At 52.9% G+C, this 22783-nt stretch overlaps 1 protein-coding gene across 2 annotated transcripts; it reads left to right on the top strand.

Moving 5' to 3' along the window:
* Positions 1-22337, top strand: PITX3 (paired like homeodomain 3). 2 transcript variants are annotated; one of them, XM_075025911.1, is made up of 4 exons: positions 1-268; positions 14621-14761; positions 19589-19794; positions 20799-22337. In XM_075025911.1, exons 2-4 carry the CDS (start codon positions 14653-14655, stop codon positions 21360-21362), a joined length of 879 nt encoding a protein of 292 aa, XP_074882012.1. In that variant the 5' UTR covers positions 1-268; positions 14621-14652; the 3' UTR covers positions 21363-22337. The 2 variants fall into 2 exon arrangements, with proteins under 2 accessions (XP_074882012.1, XP_074882011.1); XM_075025910.1 differs by lacking the exon at positions 1-268 and adding an exon at positions 12391-12563.
* Positions 22338-22783: the final 446 nt, after the last annotated feature.

The raw sequence follows: 22783 nt of genomic DNA, 5'->3' as shown, positions 1-22783 counted from the left end.
GGAGCGGGGCGCCCGGTGCAGCTGGCGGGGGGCGCCGGCCGCCCGCCATAAAGTGAATGGCCAGGGTGAATGGGAGGCAGTCGGCCGGCGCCCTCCGCCTCCGCCCTCCCCGTGAGCCGCTGGCCGGCAGCGAGGCGCAGAGTGCCCGAGGAGCCGGGGGGATTTACTTTCTGACAGCGGCAGAGCAGCCAGGGCCGCGGGGCGGGGGCCGGCTTCGCCCCTCTCGCAGGATTAAGGCCGCCCAGCCGAGCCCGCATCTGGAGCCGCTGTAAGTGCCCCTCCGTCCCCGGCCTCCCGGGCGGGGTTCTCCCCTTCTTTCCCCGTGAGCCCCTCCGTGCCAGCACAGGCAACCCCTCCCCGCAGCCCTTCCGACGCTGGCGCAGGGTAAGAGCATCCCCGGCGGGGGCGGATCGGCGCGCTCTGCCCGGCGGCGCGGGGGCAGCGCCTGTCCCGACCGGGGCCCGCTTTCCGCCGCCTCCCACGGGGCGAGGGGCGGCAGCCGGGGGGCAGGGGGAGAGCGGGCGGATCGAGCCTTGCCCTGCCATCCCGAAGAGGTCCCGGGGCCGTGTGCGGCGGAGCTGCCCCCCCCCCCTCCGGCGCTGCCGGGACCGCCGCCCGCCCGGCGGCGGGGCGCGGCGCCTCCCCCGCTCTGCCCTTGCAGGGCCCGGCGGCCCCCTGCCCGCCGCCGCCGAGGTGCCGCAGCCCCGGCCGCCCCCTCGGGGCCGCCGCGGGCCCCTCACGGCAAGCGCTGCCGGAGCCTCTCGCCGTTGCTAAACTTAGTCATTTTCCACTCGGGCGAGCGGGGCAGGGGCTGTTTAAATTAGCCGGGGCTCGCTGTAAATAACGGCGCTGCGGGCTGCGGCTCAGCTGTCTGCGGGGTCCGAGGGAGAAGGGCGCGGGCAGACGTCGCCGGGGAAAAGGAAGGCAGCCCGACGGCTTTTGGACAGTTGGATAAATGATATTTATGTAACGGGCTGGCTCCTGTTTACAGCAGAGCCGACCTCCCTGCAGCGTCGGGGAGAGGGCGAGCCGGCCCCCGCGGACGGGGCGAACCTGCCCCGGGACGCCGCAGGCTGCCGCGCCCCGGCGGCCGGGACTCCCGGGGGCCCGACCGGGAATAACAGACCTGGCCGGGCTGCGGGGGAAGTAGCGGCGGCGAGCGCCGACCCCTGCGGCGGCTCCGCCGGGACTTCCGAGCCGCCGCGGCGGAGCACGGCCGCCCGGGGCTGGGAGGCTGCGGGCAGAGCCGGCCGCCGGACCTCCGGGCGCTTGCACGGGGCTCCGCCGGCTCCCCGGCGCCGGGGGCACTGTGCAAACCGGCGACCCGCCGTGTGCCCGAGAAGCCCGGAAGACCGCAGCGGGCGCCCGACGGAGCCCGGTACCGGCCGCTCCCTCGGCTATTTCCCGCTCAACGAGTGCGGCCCCGGGGAAGGGGCTAGCCCACCAGGGCGGCACCCCTTTCTCCTCCCCCCCGTCCTCCTCCTCGGAGCGGGAGAGAGGGACGGCTTCGCCCCGGCTGGCCGCGGCTCTGGCGGGGGAGGGCGGACGGGGCGGGGGCCGCCGCAGCTGCTGCTGGAGCGGGCTCGGGGTGGGGGGGGGGGGTGGGCCCGGTGCCGCCGAGCGGGGCACACCTGTCGGCCCCTCTCCCGGCGCCCCCGCGGCTGGACAGCTGAGGCGACGGGCTGGGAGTGTGCCGGCTTCCCCCCGCCCCCAGCAGCGCCAAGGGCCCTGCAGAGGCGCTGGCGGGGGTCGGTGCAGCCCCCTCATCCCCGTCGGGTCTGGGCAGCCCGGAGCAGGGAGCTCCCGGGGCTCCGCACACCTTTCCCAGCCGGCTCCGCAGGGGTGGCCGCGAAGGGGCACGCTGCTGCAGGACCCCGGGTATGAGCCCCCAGCCATCGCGCCGGGCTGATGCTCGAGCTGGCGGTGCAGCAGTCAAAACCAGTCCCTCGTCTGCCTCCCCGTTCCCTCACCTTAGAGGGAGGCAGCCTCCCAACGGATGGGCCCATGATCTGTGCACGTTCTAAGTGGAGACTAGGGCTGAAGGCAAAGAGGGGAATTCGGCATCCGCCAGACAAGCTTGTGGGTCCTCCTCGCCTGGCCTGTGGCCTGGAGGATGCTAGGGATGAAATGGCTCTATCCCCTCTGCAATTTTGGGAGATGCTAAAAGCAACACCTCAGGAAGGTGCCTTTCAGGAGCGTCACCCCTGTTCCGCCTTCCAAAGACAGGGAAAGGACCACCTTTCTGGCGATGGAATCACGGTCTCCCTGGCTCCCCGCACTCCCTCCCAGCCCCTCTGCCTGTCGGTGAGCTGGAGGGATGGGTGTTTGTGCAGGCTTCGATGGTGCCTTGTTGTGAGGGACAAAGAGCTGCTTGCTGGCTCCTGAGGAACCAGCAGAGCACGGTAGCTGCTTTCAGTCTCCACAAATGTCCGCAGAAGCGGAGCAGGGTTTGATGTTTCATCAGCAAATGGTCGCACCATGCCCGGTACTCCTTACAGGGACCCCTCACGGGGAAATGTCTTTCCCTGACAGTCTGGAGAGGGGTCTGGGGAAGGGCAGTGTTTTTCTTGGTGTTACTGGGTTTGCGTGACCTGCAGCCCAGGCTCCCCTCATGAATACCCGTCTATATTCCTGAGTTGTCTCCTGTCCAAGGCACTGGTTTAAAAACCAGTATCTCTCTCTGGCAGAGGAACCACTGCAAGCCTCGCTTAGTATCTATTACATTTCTATAAGGGCTTAATTCAGGCAATTAATAGATCTGCAAATTGTGACTGGATTGCAAAAGTATTGGTTAATGTACCCTACGGAGAATTGGCAAAAAAGCGTGGATCTTTTCTCTCTGTCAGATGCTACCCAAAACCTTGAGATTGAGAGGTGAGGCTGACTTTGGAGACTGCCAAAAAGAAAAAGCCAGAAACCCGATCTAGGAGACTGCTCCAAAAGGAAGACGAGATGAGCTGGGGACATGAGGTCTGTCTCGTGACCTGGCACATGTGCTCCAGCTCGGGGGACAGGGGGGGTACCTGGGCTAGGAACAAAGTCCCTGATGGGGAGAACCGGTGTTTTCATGCTGTGTGCCCTGTGTCAGAAAGGCAGCGGGATGAGACTGTGGGGCCGTGGAAGGTCAGAAATGGGAGGCTGTGGTGTCTCCATGCAGGCTCAGTGATTATCTGGCTGTTTGAAAATGGGAGATTGCTATTTACTTAGGGCCTCATGGCAGAGGGGGCAAAGCTCTCCCTCTTGCCATGGGCTGCTGGGGCTGAGGGCATCGGGCTGTGCCAAGCCCGGGCAGTTGCTGTTGGCAGGGGGACAGCCTCCACCAACTGTCATCGAAGTTAGTGCTGAGGCCATAGGAAAAACCCTCTCTTGTTAACACCCGGCTGAAACGGGCTGGGGTTTCAGATGGCTGGAGAAGGAGGATTTCTGAGGCCAGCCCGCTGCGCTTCCCTTCCTCCCCTTTGTGTGCTGCTCCCCCCCTTCGCCAGCACCCCTGCCCTCCTCCCGCCTCACCTCTGAATATTAATGCCTCTGGCAGATTGGATAATAATGTGACTGGGAATTGAATGAAGCTGGTTATTAGCTCTGGGCTTCCTTGGGGCATTTAAGGGAGTCCACAGGCTGTTCCTGGAGCCTTGGCAGCATAAGGGACCGGGGCCGGACTCAGCGCAGAGGGGGTTGCTTCTGTTGGAAAAGATTTGCTCGAAATCCTCATCTCCCTCCGACCCTGGAGGAGGACAGGTATGGCAGCCTGGCCAGAGCCGCAAATTCCCGTGGGATGGTTAGTGATGGATCTGCTGTTTTTCAGCAACAATTAAATATTAAATGTTGTTTTCAGGAAGGAACTAGGAGATCTAGCTGGGCAGAAGCTGAGAAACGTTTCTGTTATTATTAGGCTTTAAAAAGAGATGGGGAGTGAGCGAGTGAGATCCCCCCCTTCCCTCCCCACTGGTGTCGGAGTACTGCCCCAGCAGATTCAGGAAGAGGGCCAACTCTCCACACGCTGAACATGAAATTTCCTGCTGATTTGCAGGGTACAAGTTCAAGCTTAGAGCCCTCATTTATTGGAGAGCTGCACCTTAACGATGTCTCTCCTTGGGAGCTACCTAGCCTCTCCATAGGCGGATCTCTGGATGCTTCCGCATGAAGGGAAATATCCCTGTTGTGCAGAGGAGAAACTGAGCTCTGGTAGAATTACCTGAGCTGAGCCAGAAATACAAGCTCTGTTCCTTGACCATCAATCCAATGATCTTTGCTATCTCCCAAACCGCAGCTCCACCAGAAAATAAACGTTTACACCCTGTTAACAGTGCAAAAGAGGAGGGAAACTAGAGCTGAATTTGCAGAAGCTGCTATTAATTTTGTCCATCTGATTCTTCAACTGTTCAAAGTGTTCAGAGATGCATTAATGGAGCTGTAGCTGCTGGGGATCTCAGCTGATGTGGGGAGCTGGGTCCTGCCTGCATTAAATTAACCCCTCAAAATCACCATCAGAGCTACTGTGATTGAAACACCTGTTTGTAAACCCCTATCAAACAAGTTCCACAATCCCAAACCTGAGAGCCTAAGAAATACTTCTGTCTGTAGGATATAGCACATACGCTGCTCTATTTCACATAGCCCTGATCCTGCAGACTACTCTTCTTAAATAAACACATTTATTCGCTACTTGGGGATCTTCAGTGGGATGGCATGCCCTGGAAGGCTCAGTGCCTGAAGAGCTGCCTGCAAAAACTGAAAAAGTACAAAGATGAAATAAAACGAATGACCAGAGAGTTTGCAGTTACTTTTGCCTCTCTTTCTTCCTCTTTGTTCCTTCTTTACCCCATCCTCATTTCAAGCAGAAGCATTCCACACACCCCATTGCCTTTTCTCCCCCTTCCAATGCTGCCATTTATGCAAGTCTAATTTTTTTTAAAAAAGCTTATTATAAATGACGAGCGAGAAGTATGAGGATTTAACTGTAAATCAAGTTGACCTGTCTGTGTGTGGACATTTTTATTTACTCCTCTTTCTGAAAAACAAATAAACAGAGAATCCCTCCCAAATAAAGCAGTTCCCCACTTAGATTTGAACACACTTTAAAAGAAATCTCTTTTGTTTTAGCCATTTTTATTTCCTGTTTGTTTCTGAGCTTAGACTTGACAATGAAAACCACATGAAATTCCCTTTTTGTTCCATCAGTTTTATTTTTGGTGCCGCAATATCCCAACTTCCAGTTCTACAAGTTGGGGTTGCTTTTCTTTTTTTGTATGCATTTATTGCAAGGTTATTTTTTTAAAGTAAATTCGTGGAAGTTTTCCTGCAAAATAAGTAAGACTTTCTAGAGGACTGGGCGTACCAGGATGATTAAAAAAAATAAAATCTAGATCTTTAAGCTAAATCAGTCAAGTCATAAAGGTCAGTCTGGGTATGGATCCGTACCTAACCAGGGAGAAATGCCAAAGTGACAAACAACACGCACTTTTGTGTCCCATTTATAAAAGTTTTGCTTAATTTTTGTTGGGTGGGTTTTAATACCAGTGTTTAGAAAACCCAGTGCTTGAGCTCAGATGTGCCCCTAGTCCCAGGCCACGATGGGAGGCTGGAGGGGCCGTTCCTGCTGCCCTGGAGCCGCAGGTGGGGTTTGCTGGCAGGCTGTCACAGCAGGCTGGGTGAGGCGGAGGTGTTCCAGGGTGTAAGGTCCCTGTCCCCAGAGCAGGCAGGCTGTCCAGCCGGTTGAAGGGAGGTGGTGTCACCCAAGCAGCAGTGTTTTGAGACAGCTCAATTCCCTCTGTCCTGTCCCTTTTCTCTCTGAACCACTTTGATGGGATTGCCCGAGGGCCAGACTGGATGAGTAATTAGGGCTCTCTAGCTTGCTTTAGTACCCACCCAAACTGCCTACCTCCCAAGGCTCTGCATGGGATGCAGCCTCTAGCAGATGGAAAAACTAAGGAATTGGGGGGGAGGGGGAAGAGACAGACTCTATGCAGTCTTTGGGCAGTACAGTGCATTAGTGCATTTCAGGATCCTGAAATTCAAACCTCTTGTTTTGCTGCTTGTGATGTCTGTTGTGCCCCCGAATTTAGGGACACGGGGCGGTTTGCCACAGCCCTGAGCGGGGCACCTGGGCGAGAGGCTGCGGGGATGGAGGGCTGCCAGCCCTCCCTGCTCGCCCACCCGCCATTCCTCCTCCTCGTTACCCCCGACATACACAATTTAACCGTCTGCTGTGGGCACACAGCACGAATACCAGGCGGTCTGTGGGCCTGATCCTGCCAGCACAGGCCGCTTGCGAAAATGCTGCAGGATCGGACCCAGCAGTGTTTGCAGTGGGGAAGGCTAATCACCTCCCTCAGCCCCCTTCAGACAACGTCTGGGTAAACAGGCTGACCTTCAGGGCATGTTGCAAGGTCCATAAAGGCAGAGTCGGGGGAGCGAGCTCCAGCATCTCTCCCGGAGTCACCCTCCCCCTGCCCCAGCCCTACCAGCCGCAGGATCCCGAGGAAGAGGGGAGGGATACTGCGGGCTGAGATCATCCGCTTGTTTTATTCACGGCAGCCTGTGTCCTGCAAGGGTTTTCCTGCCAGAGCGCTTTAAAAAAAAATTTAAATATAAATTGCTGGGGGGCGGGGGGGGGAGGAAAAAAAAAAGACAAATCATCAGGAAACCTTACAGCCAGGCGCAGCAGACATCGGCTTCCTCCAGCGCTGTGGGTTTGCACTGTGAGACAACACGTCCCTCAGAGCGAGCCAGCCGCTTCTGGGCTCTCATTGCCTTAACCAACAGAGCCGCTCTTTGGCCATGGCGGCTGGTGGGGCCGTCACGGCACCCTTAGCAGTCACTACTTTTCCCTTTGCAGCCCTGCAACCCTCTGGGCTCCGCCAGGTTGTTTTAAAACAACGATCCAGCAACGTCCCCCCAAAAAGCTCCTTTATAGCTGCTGGTTTTGCCAAGTTTTGTCACAGAACAAATGATCATGATCAAGTAGAACTTCTCCAGAAAGGATTTCTAGCAGAAGTGCTGATGGATGGCAGCCACGGGCAGCTCTACAGTGCATCGAGGTCTGCCAGCCGTAAGGGTATGACGTGCCGACGGCACGGCGGCATCCTTCCTGACCTTCAACCCCCTGCATCACCCACTTGATTAGGGGCTTTCTTGAGCTTGTTTACTAATTGTGAGAATCATTTACATCTTCGGTAATGTCTGAGTCATCTGTTGCCCTCCATCTGCATACAAAACTCCTGACAGCAGCTGGAGTCAGAGTTCCAGTCCTTGATCTCGCTATCTAAACCTCCCTAAAATGGGCCAACTTTACAGCGGCAGAGATACAGAAATGACCCTGCCATGCTGCTGCAAGCACAGCCCCCATGGGAATCAGGCCAGTTCCCTTTGACTGCCGGAATAATTAGTCAAATTCATACAATCACCCAAATAAATACAGCAACGCATACCGATCTGCTGATGCCAGGCCCTGCTGCCCTTTGCTGCTGTGCGAGCAGCGCGTGTCTGGCCCCTGAGCTGCAGGCAGGCTGCCTGCGCCTCTCACTCCTGCCCCGGATCCTGGTTTGCAACTGTCTCATCTTGCTCCCGGCTCTGCTCCTGCTCAGCTTGTAGGTGCAAGAGGAGATCATAGTCCCTCATAAACTGTGGCTGTGCAAGTATTTCTCCCGTGTGGACACAGGCAGATTCCACAGTGCTGGCGTGGGTCGCTTTGAAGCCAGCCAGGGCTGTGGGAGCAGGCAAGGGCAGGCAGGGACGAGCGGGGTCGGTACGTCTGGGCCAGGCCGATGCCAATGCTCTGCTTTAGTGGGTCCTTTGTTTCGGTTGCGAGATTCTCCCCAGGCAGAATTTCTTACTGAAATTGGTCTCTTTTCTCCCTTCGTCAAAGCAAAGGGATTAATTTCCCTGAAGGACTTTTCTTCCCCCATAATTGCAGACCACACTCTCACTCCCAGCACTCCTGCACCGTGGAGCCTCACCATGCCAGCAACTTTGTGCGATTGCCATTTGTTTGGGCAAAACTGAGCCTTTGCCGATTTATTTTGTTCCAGATGCCTAACAAACAAAATAAGCCATAACAAAGCATGGCTTTATTAATATAACTGCATAGTCTGTCAGAAAGAAAATCCCAGTCCTGGCTGATGGAGCTAAGGTGCTGAAAGCTCCACTGAGGCTGAGCATCCAAGGGATACCAGAAACCCAGCCGGACACAGCGAGACCTGCAGTGCAATGCTTACAAGAATGCAAGAAGTACAAACATTTAGTTTAGGGAAAAACCCCCAACTTTACAGAAAGTCTGGCAAGACTTTCCTTCTGTGTTAGGATTAGCTCTTCATTTCCAAATTTTGGGCGCCATTTCAAAAACTATCCAGGAGGGCTAAGGGCAGCACTGGGTTCCAAAGAAACTAATGCAAATAGCTTGCTTTAAGCCAAGCCCAAGCACGTCACCCTGTCTCTGCAGACCCCCACGCTTTAGCTCAGCGAGGTCTGCACCGGTCTGGTCCAGGGGCCGCAGATGCACCCATCGGGGAGGATGGTGCATTATGTACAGGGCATGGTTACATCAGGGCGCTTCCCCAGCACAGGGACATGGTGCGGCCCATCAAATAAGCGAACGGGACACATTCCATTGTGGGCTTTTTTTGCTGTGGACATGGGTATGGAGCTGTCAATCCTTGGGACATTTCCATTGTGATAATCCTCCGGAATACGAGCGATTTATTAACCCTGTGCTGCCCAGAGCAGAGGTTTCAGCTGTCACCCTCCTCCGCAGCTGGAGGCTCCTGTCAAAGTGGAGGAAGCAAGCGGCTTGCTTTCACCTTGCAGGCTGCCGCCAGCGCCTGGGGAATGCATTAGGCAGTGTCCAGCAAGGCTGGGCATTTCCCTAGCACCTCTTATCTGAGGATCTGGAAGCACTTAAAGGAATTTTGCTTCATTGCCTCTACCAGCTCAGATAGGCTCATTAACATCATTTTCTGAGATGAAGGATGGAGTCTCAGAACAGCCAAGTGGTTTTACCTACATCATAAGCCAAGTAAGTGACAGTGCCTTATCTCCCCATCCTCTTCCTGCCTCACATTATCAGGAACTTCTCCGTAGAGCCATGCACAAAAGGAGTGGAAACAGCCTGAATGCCCTCCTCAAAGCCAGCCTATGCAGTTGGCTGCAGGCAGGAAGCCCAGCAGCCATGGCCCAGGCTGCTGCGCTTAGTGTGGCATCACACACTGCTGGTGATGCTCTTGCAGCCCACACGTTGTGCAGGGCAGTGCCAGCCAACTTGCTCTGACAGCAGTAAGATACCAAGCGCCTCAGGGAGCTTTGGCAATTCCTACTGATGGGAGGAAAAAAACCCCAAACCATGGTCCAGGCTTCAAAGCAGCACATACCGCTACAAAACAACCCACCATCGGAGCTTAGGAGTTAGTGCCCAACTGCAAGGACTAAATCGAGAAATAAAGTTTATTATAATGTGTGACTCAGCCCTTGCTGGAGGTCCATGATCCATTTCTGAGAATGCACCCAAAAGCACTGCTCAGCTAGCCTGGGGCTGTGCACAGCCTAAAGTTTTTGGGAGGCAGGCAGCTTGCTCTCCTGTCCTGTAATGGCTCTGTGCTCTGGGTCACCGTTTGGCTGCTGCTGTTTATCTTCCAGTGATTAATGGTCACTCTTGGTTCCTGCTGCAATTCCATTAAGATTAGAGACTTCAAGCTACACTGAGATGTTTAGCAGTGGGTGACCCTGGTTTCCCCATAGCTGTATTTCTGTAGTCTTGAGGAAAGAAAGATGAGCTCGTCTTGTGTCCCATCCTTTTTTCTTTCTAGTTGCAGGGAAAGAGCCTGTTGCAGGCAGCACTCATGTCAGCTAGCAAAGAGAGCCTGGCTCTCAGGTTGCAGTGCGATTCATGTGCGGTGCACGCTGTGGCACTTGAAATCCCAGCCCACAGGCACTCTGATGGCACCATCCCCTGAACAAACACGTGTATCCAGAGAACAAAATACTGTTCCAGGATTGAACAGGCACAGCCTCAGCCTCTTTCCCTTTGACATGGGGCAGAGGAAGAGGCAGGGGCTGGTCCACCTTAGCTCAGCTCCTCCTGGGGACCAAAGTATGGAGGCAGATCGCCTTCCTGAAAATGCACAGTTAAATAGAGTCCAAAATGTTTATCTCTGCTAAAAGTAAAGCAGCACACAGGGAACACGAGCACGAGAGGAGTGAAGCAATCGGCCAGACTCCATCAGGAATCTAGTTACTCCCAGCAGTTTGACTTCTGGGATTGATGGAGCAGGAAGAGACAGCTCTGACCCCAAGACAGCTAGTGTAACATCATACCTTCACCTCAGGGGATGGAAGAAAGAAAAGACACCACCCCCCCAACCAATCGCAGAGCACCTTTCAGCCTGAGGGATAACCCTGAACCCTTTGTGGAGATCAGCAATCCCAAGCAGAGGCTGCAGCTACCGTGGCCCTGGCCGGAGGCACAGGCAGTGGGGGAAGCTCACAGGTCTGTGGGGCTGTGCCGATCTGTGGGAGGGAGCCCAGCCAGTTGGGCTTCCCTCCTACCTGTGGGTCACCAGTGGTCCGTATGCTGCTGCTGCCTAGGTCCTCAAGTATCAGGTCCCCTGCATGTCTATGAGAAGCCAAATAACATCAAAACAACCCGAGACAGCTTTTCCCCTCCAGATCAACCTGCCAAAGCAGGTTCAGCAGGTAGCCTGCTTGCCGACAGTAGCGCAGGGAGTTGAGCAGCACGCACTTGTCAATCTGAAGGCAGCTCTCAGCAGGCAACATCCACTTCACAAAAGCCACCACTATAATTAGCCTTACTTGGCTCACGGTCAGCCTTTATGTTTCCTTCCTGCCCCTCCAAAAAAACCAAGCAAAGGCATCTTTGCTCCTGACTGATAGAGCAGTGTGTTACTGAGAACCAGGAGAGAGGTCACAGGGGCCCTCACTTGCTCTTTTTGGGTAAACAAGGTTTCCCTCCTCACGTAGAAGTGCGCTTCTGCTCCAGTGGCCCCAACTTGGGCAGCCTGACACTGATGCAGAAAGGGGGTGAATTTGAAACGAGAAAAGGCCCAGAACCAGAGCTGGTCTCTTCCCCCTGCCCTCCACCGTGCCCACGGGGCAGGGACAGCAGCTCCCAGTTGCACGGGAGCCAGGGAGAGGATGCACATGGGTAGCAACTGGAAGAAAGGGTGTGTTTGTTACAGAGTTGGGAACCTTTACCTTGGGAGCAATTACGTACATTGATGGAGGGAGTCACAGGTGCTGGAGCAGGCTAGGAGCTGGAGCTAGTTTTACAAAACTGAAACCACTGAGCAAGCCTGGCTGCATATTGCTAATACAGGAGCTGTGCCTAAAGAAACTGTTCTTTTATGTTAAAAGTGAGGTGAAGACTCAGATGGAGATAAATTTGGTTTTGTCTAAAGGTGTTTTTGAGGTGCAAATTTCAGTAACTCCCTGAGACCAGGCAAACAACTTGATAGAAATGCCATGAAGGTTTAGTGCTGACTTTCTTAATGCCTCTGCCTATAGCAAGATCTAGCCAATGTGGAAGAAAGCTCCTTTAATTAAATCCAAAAGGGCTAGCATAATACCTACAGCCTTTTGTGTCAGTGGCATGGGGTTGCCTTTGGGTAAATACATTGGTACAGAGCTCACGTGCTGTCCCCATTGCAGACTTTTCCTGTGGTCCTTCATAATCATGCTGAGCAGATCCCCCTCTCCCTTTGCTTTTGCTTCTCCGTGACCTGCTCAGTGAGCTGAGGCGGCCTTCCTTGATGCCACCATATAGGGCACATGCAATAGGTATGTAATTACATATATACATACAAAATCTCCTCTCTGAAATCCTCCTAGTTTTAAGTTCAGTTCAAAAAGCAAACTTGTTCTGAGCCGCAAGTCCCAGTTTCAACTTGAATATGGGCCACACTTTAAAACCAGTTTTAATCTAGGTGCCCACTGCATCTCTGAGGCAGGCCAGGCATGCTGCATTGTGCCCAGCAGCTTGGATCAACCTCATAACCACTGCACTGGTGCGGTTCAGGATGGGGCATGAATTTTCAATCTGGGACTGGGTGCCCCTGAGCCTTGTACCTTGTGTGGTTATTTACACCTATGGAACCAGCTGTAAAATACTCCTCCCTGATTTTCCCATCTTTGCTCTATTTTACACAGATGAAAGCAATGCAAGATGTGCAAAAAGAGTATCAAAGCAAACAGGACCCTGCGCAGGAGGACAGTGTCCTTCAGTTACAGCAAGGCAGGTCTGAATTCCTCCTTAAATCTGGTCCAGTACAGAGTCAAGCCCTAGAAGAGAGGAAATTGTGCTTGACAGATGCAATCATATGCAAATGGCTGTAGAAGAGGGGAAATTATCATCTACAAACATTGGGCAGAAATTCCATCTGCTGCCACCTCAAGAAGGGCTCTTAATAAATTCTGAGACAGCAAAGTGACACACATCTTAATCAAGACTTAATCCATGGAATTAATTCACTGCGCGTTTCTGCATAATTCCGAGAGTAATGCTAAAAGCCATGGCAATATCAGCAGCAGATGGACTCCCCCTACTCCATGCAAAGGTATTAAAGAAAACACAGCCCCTGTCACATCACTTCATGTACATACACATGGCAAAAAGCAACAGGGCTGTGCCCTGCTGCTGCCAGGAGCTTACACAGCCGGCAGACATCAAAGGTCAGGCTTGCTGCGAGGTGGAAATGGAAACCAACCTCACGGCAAAGATGGAGCCCCTGCCACTTCTCTCCCACAGGAGAGGAGCAGCCCAGAGTGAGGCAAAGGTCTGGGAAACAGACACCAGGTCCCTTCATTAGATGCTGCTTTAGGAGAGCACTGATTGAGGCCGGTGTCGAGACAGATTTGTCAGCACCCAGGAAAGGCTAGGGATGGAGGTCAAGCGAAGGGGAGAGCCAGGGAAACTGCTGGTGATTTTGTGAGCAAGATCTGCTGCAGAAACTGGGCAGGTAACCATTAGAAATGGCTCCTTGCCCTCTTACCACAGTCTGGGAAGCACGCTGCAGGTATGGGGGTCAGCCTTGCCAAGGGCCCTGGCAGCAGCCCTGCTCAAATTGGTGGGAGGTTTTAGACAGCTCTGAAAATACATTCTTAGTCACTGTCATCCACCTCCAAAGGAGGTGCAACAGCTATGTGATTAATCTCTTGTTTACATGTCTAAAAGCTAGTGCAGTCCAGACGAAATACTGCCTTCAGCAGGCTCCCTCCCTGACACGCATGAATTTGAGGGGCTGGGCAATCGTTTACCAGCTAGAATCCAGTCTTCACAACTGACCTCCATCTGCAGTTTGGAAATTCCAAACATCTGGTCCAAACCCCCCTAACCCCAGGGGTCCCAGATCCTGGCACAGTGCATCAGCTGCTGTTATGTTTTAGAGTGAGAGGCTCCCTAGATGGGAAGGTGAGCTATTAGCTGGAGTGACTAGAGTTTTAGGGACTATGGCCCCCTCAAAGCAGTCCAGCCTTCAGAAACCATTACACCTGCATTGGTGGCATTAGTCCTGCATACAGCAGGGTTATAACCCGAAACTCAGATTAAGGGCTAATGCAGGGCCAGCTCACCTTTCCAAGGTGATGTGGCTGGGCTTGTAGCCCTTACTGCTTCATGCCTGCCTCTTCATGAGTGTCCAGGGTGGTCCAGAACAAAGTGGTGCTCTCAGCTGAGCTCTTCTGGGCAACACAGGTGGAGGATGCAGGGGCCCCAAGGAAGAGCATGATGAAAGTAATTGATCCTGGGACAGAGGTGTGGAAAGAGGTGGTAGAGAAATCCCAGTGGTGCCTGCAGTTGTGGGAGCAGCACCGCCAGCTTCCCAGTTGGGATGCTTTCAGCCAGGGGAGGTGGCTCACAGGCACGGGACAGTCACTTGGGAGGACACGGGGAGCCTTCAGCCAGGACGACCCAAGGCTGGAAGCGAGCTGCTGCTGCAGCCAGGATCACTCATTCCCAGGCACCCAAGGGTGCGTAATGTGATTCCCATGTTGATTCAGGCTACAGAGGTCCTTATGTACCCCAGAGGACTCCACTTGCACTGTCTGGGTCCCTGCTTGCGGCAGCAGCTGTGCAGGCAGACATGCCTTCCTATCAGTTCCATGCACAGGGGTACTCTTCTTTTGCAATTGTGTGTGTGTACGTCTGTGTTAGTGCTATCTGAACAGCTTTACTTGGGCTTGACCAGTTTGTGGAGAAGCAAGGGAGAAAGAGGAGGGAAGCTGGGCAGGGAGGATGGGAGAGGTGAGATGTCTGGAGAAGGTGCTAACAGCCCTTGGCTGGTCCAGAACCACTTCCTCAGATCTCCGTTACACAGCATGCTCCCAGTGTTGCTATTTCAGTCTGAATGTCACCTATAAATTGGAGGCTCTTTCTCTGAAGGCTGCAAATAGAAGTGTCACTAGATGATCTTTGATTTATAGGGAAGCTCAGCAGAAAGCCTGGCATGTCCATTTTCCAGCCAGGAAACTCAAAGGGGTCCAAGGATCACAGATGGATCCTTTGCTTTTCCTAGGCCTTTCCTCAAGGGTTGGCAAGTCCCTCCCAGAAGGGGTGGGGAGATGTCACATACACAGATTCATCTCTCTAATCACCCTGTGCCTGCTGCTTTTTCAGATTCCTTGTCCTCTGCCACCCATCCCTGCCCCATGGATTTCAACCTGCTGGCAGACGCGGAGGCTCGCAGCCCAGCCTTGTCTCTTTCAGACTCCGGAACCTCTCAACACGAGCACAGCTGCAAAGGGCAGGACCACAGCGGTGAGTGCAAGGCTCAAGATGCAAGAGAGGCCCTGACCTGTCCTTGCGGGTGGATCCGGGTGGCCAGTGGCTTGCAGGAGTTAGCTGCGGTGCTCCCAGGGACACGCTGAGCTTCCTCTCGTACCACAAGCCAGCACAGTGCCTAAGCAGCACAGCTGTCCCAGCAAGCAGGGGGAAGGCATAGGGGTGCGTAGCACAATGACAGCCATTGGGAGGGCAAGAGCACCGTCCCGGTGATGTGGTTGCCTGGCCCTGGCTGTGGGAAACCACTGCTGACAGAGGGCACAGCCTGTGACGTGCAGGAATCAGGCAAGCTGGGTCACTGCCCAACCATGATTTTATTGTATTCACCTAAACTGGGTCCCCAGAGCAGGAGAGCTCTGCCTACAACATGGGAAATCTCATCTAAGGCAGAGAAGGCTACACCTAGTTATAAGTTGCCCCCCCCCTTTTTTTTTAAACTTCATTTAAGTTGCTTAGGTTGAAACTTTCCATGCTATGGGTTAACCTTGGGCTGAACTTTCCAGGTTCAGGCAATAAGAAGGAAGAGAAGTACTGTCTTGCCCCTGCTTTAACTGAAAAAGCCTGGTCACCTGTGTCTTGGTGCAAGGCTCCGCAGTGAGCTGCTCCTGTCCCAAGGAGGTGCCTCTGACCATTCCCAAAGGCTGAACCAACCCCAAGCCTACTGCATTCTTTATCAGGCTCTGAAGAAGAAACATCACCATTCACGCCTGCTCAGAAATCAGCTACCAAATGCTATGGCTTCCCTGGATTTTGCATCTGTCCTGTGGCCATTCCATCCCTTGTTGCTCTCGATGTGGCAGGACAATACAAAGCTGCTCCTGCCAGTGCCAGCATGAGGGAAGGCAAGGGCCAGGGACAGCCTGCTGCTCCCTGCGTAAAGCCTCCAGGCTCACCCGCATGCAAAAGCTAATAAGCATAATGATGCAGATTAAAATTCCCCGGAGTAAGTATCATGAAGGGAGTTACGCTAGGATAACTATGGTCAGAGAATCCACCCACCGAATTCCCTGCTGCACGCGTACCTTAGTTGGGCACATCCCCAAGCTCAGTGGCTCCTCGTCAGCTGCTTTGGATGCACGGCGGTTCTCTCCATTCAAGTGGCCTTCCTGATCGAGCCCACCCTGGCATGCCGCAGAACTGCCAATTTAGGAGCTGACTTTTTTTTTTTCCATTAGGCATGAGCAGCTAATTCCAGCTATGACCACAGTTGTTTCATTGAGTGGGCAAACGTGCACGAGATATATTTCACAACCTATTTTGGGTTGACAATAAACACCGGGTGCCTGGCTACGTCACTCCCCACCGTCTTAAACGGTCTAGAAATAAAATGGTTCTGGGAGGTGGGTGTTTGCCAGCACTACCTGCATGCAGAGGCCAGCAGCTTGTACATTCACACCAGAGAGGCCAATGGCAGCCACACATCACCAGTGTCAGGCAGAGCAGAGCATGCCACTGAGGGCTGCCCCACGGTGGGGCAGGGCTGCATGTCTGGCACTTCTTGCCTGTCCTCAAGAGAGCAGCCTGCCTACTCCTCCTCGACTCTGCTTCCTTCATCTGCAAAATAAGAGTTCCTGAGGAAGGGAACACAAACCTTGCTTGTCTGGGCTCAGCTCTCAGACATCCCAAGCGTCCTCTGATGGTGTGGCATGGTTTGTGACACCCCTTTCCGTTTGGTTTCATCAGGCAGCACAAGTCAGGGGGAGAGCAAGGATAAGGTGACGAACTACCCTGCATCTCCCTATATTCTGCTCCTTAGCATGGATTCAGGGCACCCACAGGGTCTGTCCTTCCTGCGGGGTCTCTTGTTTCCCTGTATTGCCATGCTTTTGGTCTCCACTGCAACATCCAAGCTCTGCACCATTTACAGAGGGCACTTTTCCCCTGCCTAGAGAAGCAGCAGAAACAGAGATGACACTCCCTATAAGCAATGCTCAGGAAGAGCCACAGGTAGCAGGTACAGAAGCGGAGAGAACAATAAGAGGAACGTGTAGCTGCAGAGATTTTTCCAGGCTCAAAGTCAGGACTCCTACATCTCCTTGGACTTCTGAAGACTTATAGGAAGTTCTATACCAGAAGGTATGGAGAAGTCAAATACCAAAGCAAGATACTTGGTGAGCTCTTCCACCCAGGTGCAGCTGATAAGCCAGTGGTACCTTTGCTCCATTGTTCTTCCTTCTTGGTATAGTTTCTTCCTGCATGAAGGGCGGACATGAGCAGGAACTCCCGATCAGGGCACAGCCTCCAGCTTGGCAGCAGCCCCTTTGGAAATCCACATTTGTCAGGGACTCCTATGGGAACATATGCCCTGTATGCCTCGGGCTCTTAACCCAGACTTAGCAGATGAACAAACAAACCAAATGTCCCTTCATCTGTACTAAGCCGTTCCTAATAACTAGGTCAGATGTGGTGGCATCGCTCCCCTTTTAATCCATTTTTGAGATGGATAATGCAGGAATCTACCTCTTCCAACACTGGCTTAGAGCACTGAGCTAGAGAAATCAGATTTATCTCCTTGGCAAGAACCACTATAAAAAATCCACATTAAAAGCATGCCTCCAAGAGTTCTGCTGAACGTGGGATTCCCACATGAAGATGCTCATGGGAACGAGGAGAGTACCAGAAGACGTCAGACAGCTCCTACCGTTCCACTTTTCAGATCCTATGGCTTTGTCTGTTTCAAGAGTGCACTGGGAAAGTTCTCATGTGGGTACACCTTGGATGGAACTGTGAGCTGGTCCTGGCACTGGGAACAGGAGACAGCACCTTCCTGCTCAGTGGAACCAGCTTGTGCCCTGCTGTCATGAGCAATAGCCAGCTTGCTCTCTTTGCATGAGCTTTCCTGTTGGTGGATAGCATTAAACATGCCACAGAAGCAGAGGCGGCTGGTGGGGAGCCTGCAGAGAACCCACGTGGCTTCAGTCAGTGCAACACGTACCCATAGAAGGAAATCTTTTCTGACTGCACCCAGGTTTTCCTCCATGAAGGGCAAGTGCCTCTCCTGCAACTGCTCTCCATGACTCCAGCATTCCTCCCTTTGGACGAAGGCAGGTGCAAGGAGGGTTTTCCCAGGAACAGCAAGTAGAGATTTCTGAATTAACATGCTGCTACAGGAATGGGGTAGTGGCACCAGGTTCATGGGACTGAAGTGTCTCCCAGGGCCGGGCTCCATTGAAGCACCTGCTATTGGGTACAGCACTGCCTGGCAGCAGAGTCCTTTCTCTGTTGGGGCTCAGATGCTTTTCAGCTTCTCTCTTAGGCTCTCTCTTTTCCATTTAGGTTCTATGGGGTACATTTTTCCAGAGCACATCCATCTGACTTGAGGAATCCTTTTTTTCCCTCACTCACCTGAATTCCAGGTTACTGTTTTCTTGCCTCTTCGCTTTTTAAGGGGCTGTACAAGACACCTTCCATGTTAGGATTTTTCTGGACTTTGAAGTCTTTTAAGCTAGTTTCCACTTAAAAACCACAACCAAACAAAAAGTCCTTTTAATATGAATCTTAGCAGAGTGATGCCAGGATTTTTAAAGGTTCTTCTCCCAGATACAGCAGTTTGGCAACTGTTTGCAATAATTTCTACTTAGTTTAGCTGAGTATTTCCCACTGTAAAAGAACATATCCCCTCCCTGCTGAAAACCTGATTTTCAGTTGGAACTGCTTCACCTTGCTTATAGATTAGAGGAAGGAGGTGGTGAACATCAGAAATTATTTTCGCTGGAATAATTTTCTTCTATGGTGGCTTGTCTTGATTCCCAGCAGAATTAAACATGAGCTGTAGCTTTCCTCCCTGTGGTTGTCCTCCATAGATTGCCCAAGTGCTCAAATGTGATATTTTCTTTTGATGGTGAAAGATATTTCTATTTGCATTCTGCCCCTGTTTGCAGAGTACTGACAGCCCCAGGAGTGGCTGTGGCACAGGCAAGTACCTGACTGCCCACCTCCAGCCACAGGAGCCCAAAGCTCAGTGTTAAAGCCTGGGCTTAATGCCTAGGAGGAGGCTGAGCAGTACTTTTCAGTTAGATACCAGTGTGAACACTGGAGAGTTTCAAGATGTTCATTTAAGGGGCAACAAAATGAAAGACGCTGCCTCTAGGAGAGAGATCTTCCAGTGACGAGGAGGGCAGGGGTGGAAGGATGCGGAGATGCTGGAGTAGTTCATGGTAAGGTCTAAGAGAAGCCACCTCTTACTTTTTAAAAATAAAAACATGTGCACCTAAGTAAGAAGGTAGAGGAGTAAGAAGGGAAGAAGGATAAAAATTTGTGCTCCTCAAATTTAGTTAATTTAAGAGCCTCAACTCACTATCATTGGCAATTTGCCCTTTCCCATCACTTGCCCACAAAAACACTACTGGGTATCTTTTGCTGTGTTGTAAGTGGCAATTTCTCTTCAGTTTTTTTAAAGGGCACCTTAGGCAGAGACTTTTAAGCAGAGCAGGAAACTGCTGGCCTGGGTAAGTTCTGCCACTATCACCCATTTTAACTGTGACAAATGAAAATCAGAGATTAAAAGTCTGGAAAATCCAAGTCCAGTCACTTGGAAGCTGACATACATTACAGCAGTTAAATGAGGGCAAGCCATGCTGCATCAAGGGGCCGTTAGTTGTGATGCAGGGTGGACGCCTGCTCAGAAGGGCGAGGGAGGAAGATGAGACCACTCCTGTGGGTGCAGCTGGAGCTGCTGGTGGCTGCAGCAGAGGGGGACCTCACTGAGCATGCACTGGTTGCTCCAAGGACACGCTCCCCAAATACATCCAAGCCCCTGAGTTAACTCAGGGAATCTATCCCATCTTTCTGTTTCTTGCACAGACACCGAGAAGTCCCAGCAAAACCAAACGGACGACTCCAACCCTGAAGACAGCTCACTCAAGAAGAAGCAACGGAGGCAGAGGACACACTTCACCAGCCAGCAGCTCCAGGAGCTGGAAGCCACTTTCCAGAGAAACCGTTATCCAGACATGAGCACCAGAGAGGAGATTGCAGTCTGGACCAACCTGACGGAGGCACGAGTCCGGGTAGGACTGCAGCCCTCCCACCTTCCCAGGCCCAAGCTTGTGGGGAGGAAGCTGGCTGTAATACAAGCCACCAAGCTGTCCCCAACCACAGAAGGAATTAGGGGCCCTAGAAAATTTCCCTGTCTTGAAAACAGCTCACCAGGCTCTACACCAGAGATTTGACACACCCAGCCACACACATACCCCATGCTGGTGGTGTCTTCCCCATCCAGTGCCACCTTGCAACAACACAGGGAGATGCAAAGCCCAGGCTCTGCCACGCAGAACCCCACCAGCTGGCTGCCCCAACCCAGAAGACCCCTTCCTTGCAGTACCATTGTCCCCCAGTCTTAGCCTTGCTGGAGGGCACTCTTTGGGGTTCCCAAACCACTGTGCAGTCACAGGCATAGTGTGGCAGGGCTCCAGCTGGAATGAGAGCTTCTCTCCTCTACTAGAAATATGAGTTAGCAGCACCATGAATAGCCTTCCAGCAGCTTCCACGCTCTAGGAAGTTATATTGTTTGAGTCCCTTCAATGCTAACAGATTTTCCTGTTAGAAGACAGACTTCTAACACTCCACCCTAAGCTGGTCCTGAGGTGGTCAAAACAAGAGAGTTATCTCCTCCACTCAGCAGCTCTCAAACCGCATCACCCAAATACTTTGCTCCCAAGTCACACAACCCCAACCCCTCCTCTTGGGCTGTGGTCACCTGGAAATATAGCAAATATTTTCTTCCCTTTTCCCTGTATAAAGGGCGTCCATTTGTTGAGTGACATGGGTTATTCTGTATGTTGTAAAATGGCAGTAGCTGAGTTTTGATTTAGGTGGTGACTCTTACTGGGTGATAACCCTACAGCCCAGACCTCTTGCTGCAAACCTTTCCTGATGCTCAGCCTCCCAGCTGCCTGGGAGCATCCCCAGCCCTTCAACAGCTCTCACCTTCCTGGGCAAAGAGACTGGGACAAAGCCCCTTCCAGAGACAGCCCAGAGTAATTCCCATCCCCTCCCACTCTCTCTCTTGCAGGTCTGGTTCAAAAACCGCAGAGCTAAGTGGAGGAAACGGGAGAGGAACCAACAGGCCGAACTGTGCAAGAACAGCTTTGGAGCCCAGTTCAACGGACTGATGCAGCCTTATGACGACATGTATTCCAGCTATTCCTACAACAACTGGGCCACCAAGGGTCTTGCCACCAGCCCGCTCTCGGCCAAGAGTTTCCCATTCTTCAACTCCATGAATGTCAGTCCCCTCTCCTCCCAGCCCATGTTCTCCCCACCCAGCTCCATTGCCTCGATGACCATGCCTTCATCCATGGTCCCTTCTGCGGTGACCGGAGTACCAGCCTCCAGCCTCAACAACCTGGGAAACATCAACAACCTGAACAGCCCAAGCCTCAACTCTGCTGTCTCATCCAGTGCCTGTCCTTACGCCTCAACAGCCAGCCCCTACATGTACAGGGACACATGCAACTCCAGCCTGGCCAGCCTGCGGCTGAAGGCCAAGCAGCATGCTAACTTCACCTACCCAGCGGTGCAGACAGCGGCTTCCAATCTGAGTCCTTGCCAATACGCCGTGGACAGGCCCGTATGAAGGGCTGCCCTCCACCAACCATGGACTTGACCTTAGCCTGACAAAAGGAGACCTTTAGCCCTACAACAGCGTACGTCCTGCAGAGAATGAGAGTGAACGCGAGAGAGCAAGAGACAGCAAGCACGGTGAGCAGGCAGATGGACCTCTATGAAGATTTGTCTAACTATTGTATGGTGAATTTTGACTGTCTTTCCCCTCCCAAACCCCTTCCCCTCTTGCCCACCAAACCTCCTCCTTCGTGGTAAAGAAACCAAAACAGTCTTCTGGAAGCCCCGCGGGGAAATAGGAGCCCCAACATGCAGGGTGCCTGACCCACAGGCAGCAGAACCAAGTGTGTTTCAGTCTGCCTCTCTGAGCCCCACAGGAGGGAGCTCCCCAAATCCATGGGACAGCACAGGCAGCCAGATGCCACCCCTGCAGGGAACAGCCAGGGACAAGGCAACGTGGGGGCTGCCATTCAGTGCTCGGCTGACCCCTTCTCCCTGCGCGCATGCGAGATTTCAGTTAAAGACGTCTTGCCCACTTATTTATCACACAGCCAGTGAGGAAAGCCTTGTCTCAGTCGATTGGCATCTCTCTTTATAATGCATATATATGCATGGCCCTTCAGACTCGAAGCCTTTAGGAACTGGGAGTCGCAAGGATATGAAATATGTGTGTGTATATATATCATATATATACAAATACATATATTGACATTAAAATATGCTTTTTTGTTTTGTACGTGAAATAACCCACAAAGTAGACCTTAAAACCAAAAACCCTGTAAAGCAAGCACATCCACCGAGGTGGCATCCAGCCTGTCATGCTTTACTGCTTCAGTCATTTCCAGTCAGACAGGAACACCTTTGCCAGTGTACATCCAAAGCATCTCCTTTTGCAACAATCAGCTCCCCCTTGCACTTCTCCTTCCCTTCCCTTCTCCAAATCCCATTTCCAAAAAAGATAATGAAATAAAAGTTGGCACAATCCCTTTGAGGCTTCTGCCTGTCTGGTTATTGAGAGCACAAACCTGCATCTGCAGACTCAGAAATCGAGCACCAGCAGTCCAGGTGAGAGCAAGCATCCTTGGGAGCCCTGGCACAAGGCAGCCCAAGTTGGAAGAGGGGCCTCAGGTCTGGAGGAACTATCTCTGTTCCTCACAAATTAATCACCTGGCTCCTCAGGACAGCAAAAGCCCATGGACACAGTATGAAGGGGAAAACAAGCCTTCTGCTCCCTGTCTGCATGCATGCACTGTGGCAGGAAGGTGGAGCCTCTCCAGGCTCAGGCTTCCCCGCCATGCTGGATGGGGGCCAGGGGAGAGGCTGACTTGCATCAACCTGCCCTGTTTCTGTTGGGAAAGCCGTGAAACAGAGGTGGCTCTCCTGAGATGTACATGCACCAGGGGGACCTGCTGCTTCAACCAATGCAGAGGGATG

The sequence above is a fragment of the Buteo buteo genome, chromosome 4 (genome assembly GCF_964188355.1).
Source record: "Buteo buteo chromosome 4, bButBut1.hap1.1, whole genome shotgun sequence".
Taxonomy (NCBI): domain Eukaryota; kingdom Metazoa; phylum Chordata; class Aves; order Accipitriformes; family Accipitridae; genus Buteo; species Buteo buteo.
Note: the sequence above shows the minus strand (reverse complement) of the source record. Positions and strands in the feature narration are given on the sequence as shown.

Excerpts from the sequence above, each read along its gene's own strand:
- PITX3 (XM_075025910.1), top strand. The coding sequence starts at position 12,464 with ATGGAATTAATTCACTGCGCGTTTCTGCATAATTCCGAGAGTAATGCT. Across the intron at positions 14,762-19,588 it reads CAAAGGGCAGGACCACAGCG|ACACCGAGAAGTCCCAGCAA; the intron begins GTGAGTGCAAGG and ends TTTCTTGCACAG. Across the intron at positions 19,795-20,798 it reads TGACGGAGGCACGAGTCCGG|GTCTGGTTCAAAAACCGCAG; the intron begins GTAGGACTGCAG and ends TCTCTCTTGCAG.